The 14,010-nt window shown below is 37.3% G+C and overlaps 1 protein-coding gene across 1 annotated transcript in view; it reads right to left on the bottom strand.

Moving 5' to 3' along the window:
* The window catches only part of sept8a (septin 8a), a 30,551-nt gene that overhangs the window by 10,909 nt on the left and 5,632 nt on the right, over nucleotides 1-14,010 (bottom strand). Inside the window, exons 2-5 of the mRNA XM_044141645.1 lie at nucleotides 9,539-9,653; nucleotides 8,153-8,348; nucleotides 5,140-5,326; nucleotides 289-450 (exon numbers count right to left, since the gene is read on the bottom strand). Coding sequence (XP_043997580.1) covers nucleotides 289-450; nucleotides 5,140-5,326; nucleotides 8,153-8,348; nucleotides 9,539-9,653 — 660 coding nt within the window. The remainder of the gene's footprint in view (nucleotides 1-288; nucleotides 451-5,139; nucleotides 5,327-8,152; nucleotides 8,349-9,538; nucleotides 9,654-14,010) is intronic.

The following is a 14,010-nucleotide window of genomic DNA, read 5'->3' as shown; positions in this document are numbered from 1 at the left end:
GCAGACATGGCAACTTGGAAAACAGATAAATAAATAAATGAAGGAAGGAAGGAAAGAAGGAAAAATAATTTTATAGAATCTGTTTCCTTTTTCTGTATTTATTCTACTACAAATACACTCGAATCATAGTAACACCTGGTAACATTTTGCTGTGTTGGTCATTCTGCAGATAAATAAAAATCTGTTGGCTTGTTACTAAGGTAACATTTCATGCCAATCTTAAAATAATCTATGAATTTGCCAGATAAAACCATCCACTTCTGTAAAGTAAAACAAAATGTGACTTACGTTCATGGAGGCATTGATCTCACTAACAGCTTCATCGTCTGTCGGGAACTGGTAGATCTGGACGCCGTTGCTCACGAGTTCACTCATTATCTTGATTTTGAATTTATGAAGCTCGCTCTTGGAGATTGTGTCCGCTTTGGCAATGATGGGAATTATATTGACCTAAAGAGAGGATGAAAACAACCAAAAGGGTAGACGGTGAAATACATCTTTATGCAAAAAAAAAAAAAAACAACAACAAAAAAAAAAACATTCAGTTTATGTGACACTTATGAGTTTGCCATATGCATGAAAATATGCAAGTGTGTATTCAATCTGAGCCCATCTGCCTCAGAATTAGACACGTCTTTCACAATAATTAACAGCAGCACTTTTTCAGTGATTCTTCAGTCAGAGGCTTCTTCAGAACTGCTGTAACACAGGGCACTGCAGGAGATTCACAAACCATCAGCATCTATATTAATGCTGAAGAAAGTCGTACGATACGAATTACAGAATATCTACTAACACTTTTTTCAGTAATTCATGATTCATGACTTCCTGTATCTTTGGGGAAGAAATAAAATGTAGCGCATAATCCTGTAACTCTCAGCTGTCCTACAAAATAACAACATGCAACTTAACTAAGAAATATTAAGATGAAGATAGCAACTCATCTAAACTTTCCATATATACAGTGAGTTAAATGATTAGAAAAGTATAAAAAAATTGCAACAGCGACAAAACAGCTGCATCATAAATAAGACCAAAAAAAATGTCCAAAGCTGAGGGCTAAAAAAGGAGCTACGTTGGAGTCATCAGGCCTGCAGAAAGAGGTTATTTGATTACTCTTGCACATATTTACCACAGGTGGCAGGAAAGCGAAACAGTAAATAAGTTCAGCTAGAACTGATGGGCATTCATAGAACAAGCTGCCATTATGAAAACAAACTGCATTCCTTACAGAATCAGCAACAGATGTAACAGAAATAAATACAATTTGTCTGCATTCCTCCATACAGCTGCTTTGCTGAAAATCTATCTGGGATGATGTGAAAACTCCCACAGATCCACTCAAATCAATCCCACAGTGAGCCTCTGAGCAAAAGCTAGGCTCTCATTAGGAGTCAAATTACAATCTCATCACACTTTGCTGGATCATTAATCTGCAGCTGGGCACCCCAGCATCATGTTCTCACCCTTATTTAACAAACCGTGTTCACTAAGCTACCCGGGACTGAAACGTCTCCTGAAGGACATGGAGGGGAAGATGGCTGGACATGAAAGCTAAGGAAGCAGCGGACAGTGATGCTTGTTCACTTCCCACAGCCGGGTTTTCCCAGCTGACCAAAAAGCCAAAATAGCCCCGTTTGCTGTGAACAACCAGGACCACCAGCTGTAAATACCTTTCAGTTCACATGTAGAAAAAATAAAAAATCACTAGAAAAACAGCCGTGGATGCAGTTTGTGACACTTTGCTTTTTATTCTTCCTAAACCAGCAGAATATTAATGGCAATGCACTGAACCTTTAGTGAACAAAAATACTGAACAAGCAACATGGAGAAATATTAATTATAGTTTTAGAGGATATGCTATTGGTTATTTAATTCTTAGAGGCTTTATATCTCCTGAAGGGGCCAATAAAATATTTGTGTACAGTGTGTATATTGGTATTGTTATAAACTTATTTGATGGATCTTTTTAACTAGCTTTCAGTGGAAACCAAAGAAAATAATACTTTATATACTATTTGTAATGGTGTAGCCACTAAAAAAAAAACATTCATTATTTATCCACTCTGAAGTGTAATTTAGTTCTAAACATAATGAAGTTGATTTTGTAAACTGTCTATTCAGGAAATAAGTCATAATAGCATAAAATGACTAATTATAATTCACTCAATTAAGACTGTAATATAATAAATATTTATTAAAAAAAATCTTGAATTGAAAAATTTATTAGAAGCCTTGATTCTTTTTAACAGTGTGTACATCATCATATCAAATTATAATGTATATAAAAATCATTTTCTGCTTGTATAACATTTCAATTCCAAGTTTGACGTAAAAATTTAAAGACAAAAAAAGTTTGATAAGTTGTTTTTTTTACACCTGTCATATAAATGCATGGCAGACAAAAATACACAGATCAATTCTCTTTATCAGTTTTCAGACTAAACTTTATCTGACACAGTATGGAAGATAATTTTACCATCAACTTTTTCTACACTGTCAAAAAAACTAAATTATTTTACTGAATCTCCTGTTTTAAGTTCAATGATAAAATAAAAGCAGTTTAGAATCAGTGAAGTACATCTAGCAAAGGTAATCCATATCAAGAGCAATGCAAAATTATACAAAATACATGAACACAAAATCAGATAAAAACAACAAAGCTAACTGTTTCATGTTTCATGTCCTCAACTAACATCAACATGATAATATTGGAGCCCGTCACAGTCACAGTGACTTAAACAAAGGTGCTCAGTGTGTTGCATCGCCTGCTAGCAGATAAATCTTGTAAACATGTAGAGGAGAGAGCAGCAGTATGGATGGTGTGTGTAATGCGTCTGACCGCTGTGCTCATAAATTTGAAAATAGAAACACAATACATTGAGACAATACCTCTCATTTAATCAAAAGCTGATCGCAAACATAAGTTGGATCTCTACTTTAAAAAACACTATCAGTCATGAATAAAGTACTGAGGCTTCACCCTGTAAACATCAACAGCTCACCAGTTTCAACTTGAAAATCTATAAAACCTTAGCTCAGGTAAATGACATCTTCTTTTCACAATGACAGGTTAGAGACTTGGCTGTGTGTGCTGTGATTATTTGGATTGTGTCAGTAGACAGCTGGCAAATGTCATGTGCCAGGATTTGATTATCCTATTGGCTGTTAAACAGCTCTGAAGCTCAGTGGTCAGCTCAACTGACTCACCATGAGTTCTGATATTTGGATCTCTTCCCTTTATCTGAAGTGTGAACAGGTTTACTCTTAGCTCAAAATTGTAGTCTGGCTTCCCTTATCAAGGCTTTAACAGCGGCCAAAGTTTTGTGAATTGGGTTAAGTCGTAATAAATAAAAAACCTAAACTAATTCTGAAGTTTTCTTTCGAACCATTGCACACTCATTTTATATATTTTCCCTAAACATGACCCAGTTTCTGTTCCTTGAGAGAGAGTCTTGGCTAAGCTAGTAGTAAGTGCTATGAATAGTATCAGGAGGTATTTGGCAGACATGAACTGAAGGTTGGCAGAGGTAAAAGCAGCAGGTTCTAGTTACACGATCTCCATCTGTTTATTCAGGATTTATTATTTGTGGAAACAACAAAGACTGCCTCAGTCATTTGTGCAGCAGAGCTGTCAGTAGCCATAACAAAGAAACACTGTGGGGGTGGCAAGTAAACTATCTCAGAGCAAGACGCTGTGCATCAAATTGATGATGCAACAAATGTTTGATTACTGAAAATGTCTTGATGTTAATTATATAAACTACAAAATCTTTGTCTTCAAACCATCCAAAACAGCTTAATGAACTTTTACTACAATCTTTTAAAAATTGCCTCTGTCTCTCCTATGACTTTTAAAAGATTTTCATGATGTACCTCCTATTCATTAATTATGGTTATAACAATGTAGCCATAATCCGACTTATTTCAGGTAAAAATATTTACAACTAAAAATAAAATGCAAAAACCTACAAGTTCAACTTTTCCAATCCCAAAATGTTGTTTAAAATCAAACTGATTTACTTCACGCTCTCTATTGGGAGGAGATTATTCTCATCATATTGTCTGGCTGGAATAATGCCAGGGGTTTCATGTCTAGTCAGCTACACTAAACAAAAACGCAGCAAAACAGATTAGCCGCAAGCCAATAGTGTCGGTAGTAAAACTTGCACGAGAGCAATGAAAATGCCAGAAATCAATATGTTTGAGTGTGACTATTGACTAGAACGCAGTTGATTATTGACCTGCAAACATGTCAGCTGCAGATATGTCAAAAACTTAAATGTAATAGACATGCCACCAAGAGGACAATTTCTAAAGGTTTTTATGAAAATGATTCTGGATTACAGTTTAAACAAAAGCAAATAAAAAGGAACAATGAACTGAGAAAACAGCAGTGACTTGAAGCAGATTTATGTTTGAGCAACCTTGACTGGAAGAAAACAACCTTCTCCATGTAGAAGCTGATATGAAGTCAAAAAGACTCGGCAGTTTCAAAACTCCCTCTCTCACGTCTTAGGCAGCTTTAATTTTTTTATAATTTTGTAGAAATTATTATTATATTATTATTATTATTATTGTGAGCTAAACTTGGAGGAACTTATATTTGCATATTTTTAGAGATGTGAATCCTTTGTTTAACTAACAATGGTATGTTTGTGACTCTGCATTGTGCCTTTTGGAGACAGCACGCTCTGAAACTAAAATACTTTTCATGATAAAAATGGCCTTGTTCAGATAGTTCAATTTAAATGCATCAAGAAAGTAGGAAAATATAATAGTTATTTGTAGTTCGGAAAAAAAAAACTACATTGGCAGTAAATATCTTTTACGTTGTCTTTTCAAGTTGATGTTATTCACAAAAAAACAGATTGTTTAAAGTCAATTTTTATAACAAAAAAAGAACAAAAACAACTCGTGTTACCTCCAAATACGTCTTCCTGAAACCCTACCAGCAAGTGGAAACTTGAGTCTTTTTTCTTTCAGAACAAAGAATCCACACCCTGACAGAGATGAGGAATCCCAGCACTTCATTCAAATCCCCTCCATTCAAAGCGAAGCAGAGGTTTGGATTTCAGGTAAGCAGGAGTTAGTTTCTAGGCCATAGGGTAAAAGAGTGTGCATGTCACTTTTGTATACCTTGCTGTCCAGTTTCTTCATTGTGACCAGGTCCAGGGACTTGAGGGAGTGTCCTGTTGGGGCGATGAAGTAAAGGCAGATGTGGATCCTGGTGTCATGGTAGTTAAACAGCGAGCGTTTGATTTTCAGCTCCTCCTGCAGATAGTTTTCAAACTGGGTGTCGATGTAGTCCACAATTGGCTTGTAACTGTGGAAAGAGCCAAAGACAAGCCGGATTTATGCCTTTTTGCTAAAGCTAAATATTTTTCTTCCCATTCATGTGTTGATAATGAATCTGTAAGGAAATATGAACTTGTCGCTGAATAAACAAACAAGGAGAATTATGTTTTCAGTTACTGTATGTTCTGATTCAAAGCCAAGATCTCAGCTTAGAGTTGAACAGCTTAGTTCTGATCAAAATGATCTTACTGACATCTGACTGAAACGCTGCAATCAGTCTGTTCTCTGTGGGATATAAACATAAAAACTTCAGTTTGGTCATGTTTTTCTCATGAGAAATTTAAAGATGTGGATAAAACCCAGAGTTTTTCTAAAAGTCAAACACTATTACAAAGAGACAGCAACAGCAGAATGTTTCTTAACACCATAGAAGAAGTTTCTTTAATTAACCAAAGAAATTTAAAGAAATGTAAAATATGGCACTGGAAAAACTAACAGAATGGCTGAAATGCACTTCAACTTGCTCACAGCTGCTTGATAACATGACCAAAAAGTAAATAGATAACCCCCCCCGCACACACACACACACACACCCCGATTTACTGACAAGGTAAATCAGTTGTCAGTGCAGCTGCAGAATTTATGTGCAGTCTAATTTCAGTTGGCTTGACCTGAAAACAGTAATTTCCTTTGAAGTAAGCATGTGTTTGAATTGTTTGATTTAAATACAGCAGCTTATAATATGTACAGTTTGGTTCATTTTTCATCATGAATATGTCCCACAATTACAAGTTAATTTCTTTTTAGACCAGATGATGTTTTTTCAGCCCCAGGGTTTTCTCTGTTTATGTTCTGTTGCTATCTTTGTTTGGGATGTCCGGATCAAGACATTTTGTTCCGTATACAAATCTCACTAAATGCTGTGTTTTCCAAAACCAAGTCTGACTAACACTTGTCACAGAGCATTCAGTAGAAACCTACACCCTGTAAATATGTAAAATGTACTTAGTTTAGTAGTTTTATATGTAGCAACAATTTGAAACAAGTGTCAAGTTAAATCCCTTTAAAGACCTGCAAGTCAAACAATTCGGTCCAAATTTAATTAAAATAATCTGAACAGCAGACTCTGCAAAAAGTGGCATCTGTCATGAGTGGCTAAGGACTGAGGACAAAAACCAAATGAAGAAATAACACAGAGCAAGGAGTCTTTTCCCCCCCAAGAAGAAACACAATGTAGATAGACTTGAGGGTGCAACAGCTTTGTTTATGGCTTCTTGAAGAAAAGCTAATTAATAATTTCTATGGGGAAAAAAACACAACAGTACAAATAACCTTTAAATAAGAATTATTAAAAAGGCTGCACAAAGTTAGGAACAGCAAAATCTCAGCAAGACACCAATTGATAGTTTCAGTCAGTGAAGAGAAACTGTTAAGGACAGAAGTCCTGAAGGCAGGGGTATGTTCAAAAACAAAGAAAACAGAATGGCAGTCACAGATTTGTCAAATGACCTGAAAAGAGGCAAAGCTAAATATAAGCTCTGGGCTGGGGATATTTTCTATGAGCAGGGAAAAACTAATTGTACAGAGAGCTAGTGACAGCAACAGCTTAACCAATGGCTTCATTCATTAAAGAGGCACAGCTATGCAAGTAAGAATTAAGCCAGGAGTACTTTCTAAGAAAAAAAAAAACTTTAGAAAGTTAATAGCTGTCATAGCTCTGTCTATCCAGGAAAGAGACTCAAATAATTAACTGAAGCACTGTGGTGAAAAAATAAAGGGAACACAGAGTTCAGGAGAGTCAATAACTCAATTCAGCTAAACTTACAAGCCCAAGACTAGCAGTGGTTTCCATCCAAAATAAATTTTAAAAAAGAACATATTGTTAATGGTAGCAAAATCTTCACAAAATCATCTGACCACTCATTAGCTCCTCTGTTAATATTTTCTTTCCATGAGTCATTTCTGCTGCTGTCTTATTTCTCCCAGCCTTGACCACATTTGAAATTCTACCTGTGATGTATGACACGTTTTGTTTGACACATTTATTTTAGATGAAGCACATTCAGACGTAGCAGAAATGAGTCCAAAGTGCAGAGCTGCTGCTGTATGAAGTCAGCCTTTAAATTCAACACCACGTTCCTTAGTTTGCTCTCAAATAATCATTTTAATCTTACATTGCAAAATATTTTAACAAGAAAAGCTTATAATAAAGCAGATGAATGTTGTTAATTGAATGTCCTCCTCAACTCCAGGATGTCCCACATCACTAACATTTTATTGCTCATAGTGAGACAGAGGTTAACAATCTTTTCCATTTCCTCAGTAAGCACCATGTTTACAGTCGTCTGTCCTCTACCTTCACATCTCTCTTCAATCATCCTGTGGTATGCACACGCTCTGACCTTTTGAAGCTCCCTCTGTTCATTTCCAGCTCCCTGCAGGGTCTGTCCTTCAGCATGTTGGTTCATAAGGCCCAAAGAGAACGCTGCTATCAAAAAGCGTGAGAGTGCAGCTTGCTGGCTGAGCCACAGCGAGTACGCTTCATTCCACAGCTAAATGCTTTAAAATAAATAAATAAACTACTTCCTCTTTATTTTTCCCACCTCCTCCACTTCTAGTCCCACAAGACAGAAGAAATATGTGTGGAATTCCAGAGTGATATTCTCCGTTTCTCTCACTGGTATCCACATCAACATTTGCATGGCAACATCTTATAAGTGGAAATGTAAAGATGAGGCATGGATTTGAAAAAAAAAAAAACAAACAAAAAAAACGACATCACTTATGATTTACAGAAAACTTGATATTTACTAAGCTCTTTCAGGACTGTGATCTGTTTTTTTATTAAATTTACCTGTCCTCCTTGTTGATCTGGTCACCAAACCCAACAGTATCAACAATCGTTAGTTTGAGGTGGACGTTGCTCTCCTGGAGGTCGTAGGTTCGCGGCCGCAGATACACACCATTCTGGTAGTGGCTCGCCTCCTCATTTTCAAACATGGTGTTAAACAATGTGTTCATTAACGTTGATTTGCCAATGCCAGTTTCTCCTGAGAGAGAAAGAAACGATAAAACAAAGTTAGTTGACTAAATTATTCAGTGATAGCCTGGGTATCTTGTCAACATGATTATGCAGAGACCACTGTGCAAAAGTCTAGTTATCTGTGAATTCTTGGCACTTTACTTTCAAAGAACCAGAGCTTCTTGCAGCCTGAAATGAAGTCAATAAAAACCAGGAAAAGTCCTGACAAAAAATCTGAGATCTTTGGAATGCATGAACAAATGATAGAGAGCACTTGAAAAATTACAAAATTAGTGGAGGCAAAATAACATCAACAGCAGATGGTTTTCATAGTCAAACAAAAACTAGATATATGAGCTCACCATATGCAAGTCTCACCAGACCATGGTAACAATAACTCTTCAGTGTTGATGCCATTGCAGAGTTATTTTTAATATAAAGGAGATTTTCAGAAATAAAGATTAAGAAAGAAAGCACAGTTGATCAAAACCATTTAGAAGAAAACTATTTTTCTGCAACATGTCAGCACATGTCTGCGGTTCTTTCACTTTGCAAGAAAGCTGTCCTATCTTGAGGACCGTGAAGGGTGAGTGTGAAAATGAACATCCAAGAACCACATGACTGTACATCAACAGTTCAACTGCAGCCCCACCATGCTGGGAAATTAACTCTGTTTCATCCTGTCGTCATGGAAATGTGGGCAGCCTTTAATTAGTTAAGGTGAAGATACAATTCTGTAGGAGATACACACAGACTGTGTGCTATGCCAGCCATGCTGTTGCTAAATCAGAATGGTAAAGATAAATCAAAACCATGTCATTAAATTCAACTCCATGTTTGATTTAAAATAGTAGTTTTATTTCAACACAATACAAAAAGCTTAGATTGGAAATCAACCAATAAATTCTGATCAGTGCATTCACTACCAAGAATTTATTCACCCTAAAAACGTCACTAAATTATGTTCAGTAGGATCTTTTTCAAATTTTGTTTTAGTTTTGGCTAACCGCTTTGTTTTATTTATTTTATTCTGTAGTCACTGTTATTTTCATACATTTACCTTTACTTCATTTTAAATAAAGTTGACATGAAAAAGCTCTTGGACGTGATTGTGTCTATGGATTGTTTTTCCACCACCAGATCTCTTCTGGTTACCATGTCTGCAGCACATCCCATATTTCACACTTTATCATCACACAAACACATTTTGTTACTCACCTACGCAGAGGATGTTGAAGCAAAAACCTTGTGTGACCGATTTACTGACCAGTTGGTCAGGGAGGCTGTCGAATCCAACATGGCCGCCCAGGCTGAGGTTACGTTTCTCCTCATTCTGGAAGACACGAGACAAAACATTAGACATCTGGTGCATGTCAGGAGGAAAACATATGGTAAATATATTAACTGAAAGTAAGAAGACACGTTCACTTTTCTATACATCAAAGCCGTTCTGCTCAGTGCGCAGATGTAAAAACCATCAGTTATGTGTGCCGAGATTTAGTTAATCAGCGCCTGCAGCAGGGATGAGCGCAAATAATCTCCCACATGAAGGGACAAGAGACTTGTGAACAGAGAATGGATGGAAAGCCTCAAAAATGAAGAGTTTCCTACTTATGGGATCTATTAAAGCTTCTATTAAGTTACCCATGCTATTTTTAACAAATGAGAGTCCACAACCAATATACTGTTGTCTATAGCAGCATCCCAGAACATAACAGACAAAGATCTCAAATATACAACAAACTAAACCTGCCAGACAAATCTGCTGGAAGTGTTTGGTCGTCTATCTGAACTGAAGCGGTCGAGAGAGAGCAGACTGCACCTTGAGATGAATACAGCCACCCAGTCCCGCCTGGCTCAGCCACGACGGGCCGCATACTTGAAGGCTGATGTCACTCAACATGAGCAGCCTAAAGACGAGAGCTCAGCTGAATGCAACCGAAGCATTCAGCTGGGGAGTGGAGACTGGCTTCCAATACTCACCAGATCACTAAATGACCTCACTGAGGTTCACAATGAAGGAAGAGCAGAGTGTGGGATAGTAGGGATCTGCAAGTTTTAGGGTGAATAAATAAAAAAAAAATGGAGCACAGCAAAAGAAAAATGAGCAGAAGCACAGAATTTATAGCACTACTTTTACACAAGAAAATACCAAAAGAAATAGTTATGCTGCAAAATCTTATCAATAAAACAGCAGATTTGCTTCAATAATTAACCTCTTTTATTAATAAATCCCTGATAAATTTTTCACAGGCATTAAGTTCATAATGCTTTTCCAGTTATTTGTTAAGTGGAAAATTTGTCAGCTGGAAGCTATTGAATTCTCCATAACTGAATTAACTGCAGCCATCAACACAAACAAAAACTCAGGAAAAGACTGCAGGAATGAGGAGGAGCCCTTGTTTGTCATTCACTGTAAACTAAGAACTTGTTTTAAAGACTTTATGTTTTCCTGTGGTATTTAGCTAGCTGGCTGAACATTGCAGAGATACTAAGATTCCTGCAGAAGGAGGAGGAGGGAGGAGAAGGAGGCTGCTGGCTCTACTATCATGCCTGGAAGGAAACCAGTGCAATCACACTGAAGCTTCATGAGGGGAACGTTTCAAAAAGAAGAAGTTACACAAGTCTTTATTTACAGAGGAAATGATCTATATGAAGGATGTCACGATGCTTCCATCAGCATATTTGTATAAAAATGCAGCACACCTAAAACTGAATAAAACTTCCTTTTTTGTTCGTCTTGATTCATTTCTTCAGTCTGCATGGCTCAAAGTATAAATCTAAGGTAACTGGGACTCGCTGCACTTATTCTATACATGGTATTCAGTCTCCTTTACTCTGGCACCCCAAAATAAAACCTGGCTGCTTTCCAAAGTCACTGAATTAGTAAATCCAAACAGATCAGAATAAATCCAGCCATTTTGAAGGTCTTAAAAGTTTATTAGAGAACAAACGGCATCATGAAGACCAAGGAACACAGCAGACAGGTGAGGAATAAAGATGCAGAAAGCACATAATTATATCTGAAACACACAAGAGATGGCTGTCCACTTTAACCAAGAGCTCAGGAAAGGAAACAGTTGATGGGGGAATTACTAAGGATGCCAGGAGTAACTTTGGAAGGGGCGTAGAGAAAAGTTGCAGAGTTTCCCCAGAGTGTTATAAGCCTGGTGGGCCACCAGACTATGTGACCCCCATCAGGCTAAATGTTGTTAAATCCTAAATAGGATTTGTTTTACACACCAATAACATTAAAGACAGATTAAGCAAGTGGGCAGAAGGGGGTATGCAACAATTACTCCATCCCTGCACCTGCCATTGGCTATCATTTCAAAACGATGGTGCGTGCTTATACAGCTTAGAATTTTTGTAACTTAACATTTTCTAACACAAAAAAGTTAAAAGTTACAACATTGTTCAAACTCCAGACAGAAAACAAGGATTATGACTCAGGTGATAATTTAGGGCTAACCTCCTACACTGAATCACATCGAGCTCGACTGTGTAGTGATTGTAGTGGTGACACACACACACACACGCACACACACACACACACGCAAATGGGTTTGTGACTGAATGCTGCAAACTGAGCCTGCTGACCAAAACCAAAAGTGTTATCTTTTGGGCTCAGACTGAACAGAAGTGCAGACGTGGACACAAAGCTCTCCAGCTGGGACGCAACCAAGTCAGTCAAAACTGGACTAAATCATAACGGCCCCAGATCCTTCAATTTTTCACATCAATAGCAATAAAACATTGAATTACTTCCTCCAGTATTTTTATATAGCATATTATTTATCACTCTAGTGTACAACCCTTCCCCTCAGTTGGAACCAGCTGCACCCACAAAATGTACACAAAGTTCAAACAAACACCAAGCCTGTCAGCTCTGCATACATGAAGCATAAATTTAACTTAAACACCACAAGAAGAATCACCAGAAACACAGGATGTTCAACAACAGTTACAGTTAGACCAACTATGAAGAATCTGAACCCGAGCTCATACAGACAAAGGAACAGTAGAGACAGCATGGAGCATGAGAGGAATGAAAAGCTCCTGGTTTAGGGTCCCAGAGTGACGAGACAACAACGCTCCCAGGCCACCGTATCATCAGGCCAACAGGAAATGGATGCACAGAGGCCCCAAGGTGCTTTAAAGCAAAATGAGGCGCAAACATTATCTGGTAGTTACTACAATGTTATTACAGCACAGTAGGCTTGTAACATGCAGAGTTTAAAAAGATCTTTTCTGGTCACAGAAAAGATCTTATTTTGTCACACAGACAAAAGAAGACTGTGAATAATCTCAAAACTTTGAGTGAGAACTACCCTGTTCAATTCAGCAGCCAAAAACAAATAACTGTTAAAAAGGGGAAATAAAACATTTTTAAAAGATACTAGTTTGAAGCACATTTTGATTCAGTTTTGACATTCAGTCCCCTGGTGGGATTCTTTTAGCATAGCTTTTCTTCTCAACTTTTATTTCAATTTTTTAAAGTTTGGATGTATGCATGGATTCACTAAACCTACATCATGATACGGCCACCACCTTGTTTCACTGTGGATATCATACACTAATGCTTACTCATGCTTTTGGGTCAAACATGCCATGTAGCATTACATCCCAAAAGTTGAGGTTCTGTGAGATTTTAGTCAGGTGTTTAATTTTTATTTATTTATTATTTTGGAAGGAAGGGGTTCTGTCACACGTCTCTCATTAGTCCACACATAGGAACATGTAGAAGTCACTTCTTTCGTGTTGCTGTTGGCCTCCCTGACCAGTAAAGTTTGTCTTTGTGTTTGTAATGAATAAACTGTCAGTTCTTGTGCTGTTTTTCTGAGTGGTATTTGATGAAGAGTGAATAATACCCATTAAAGCAATGATTTAGCTTCACAATGTGGCTGCTGGTGTAACGGCTATTTTGGACAGCCTACGTTCATGGGAGTCACCGTTAAATATGTCTGAATTGAAATCAAGATACAAGGGATTTATATAAATGATAGATTTTTGATTTGCTTTTGTTTTAAATATCTGGAAAAACTGGTAAACTGGTGGAAAGACCTTTTCTGTTTTAGCCACAGTTTTCACTTTATGCTGTTTTTTTTGTTTTTAAGCCGTTATGAGGAACAGTGGTGAAAAGTTAAACTGCTGCTGCTCAAGTTACTCAACAGGTTGTTGCCAGGTAACGAACGAACGAGAGAGAGAGGGAGAGAGAGAGAGAGAGAGAGAGAGAGAGATTTGATGTCACCAACAGATTGAGCACAGAAAGTCTTTCCTACATCACCCAGAATGCTGTAGGACTCTGGATCAGTGAAATTATTGAACATATCAGACATATTATCTGTTGATTTTGATCACATCTTTCGCTATATACTGATTTATTACCCATCCCTACCCCACACTCAGTCAGCCTTTGTAGAGTAGTCAAGAGAAATATGACAAATGTTGCAATAATGACTGACAAGGTGATATAAACCAACAGTAGTGAATCAATCAGATGGCATTTGTTCTTGTTTTAGTCACCATTTTTGGTCATCTTTTACACCTCCAGGTCTCTGTCCATACCTGCATCGACTGTCTTGTTTTTGATAAGACTCTGAGTCATCTGACAGACCACCACGCTTCACTGCAGCTGATGCTCATCGAGTATGCAGGTTGTTCTTTGAACAATTTGAACTCAGTGATGT

The sequence above is a fragment of the Gambusia affinis genome, linkage group LG15, assembly GCF_019740435.1.
Source record: "Gambusia affinis linkage group LG15, SWU_Gaff_1.0, whole genome shotgun sequence".
Lineage (NCBI taxonomy): Eukaryota > Metazoa > Chordata > Actinopteri > Cyprinodontiformes > Poeciliidae > Gambusia > Gambusia affinis.
The sequence above is the reverse complement of the archived record's forward strand: the minus strand, read 5'-3'. Positions and strand labels throughout refer to the sequence as shown.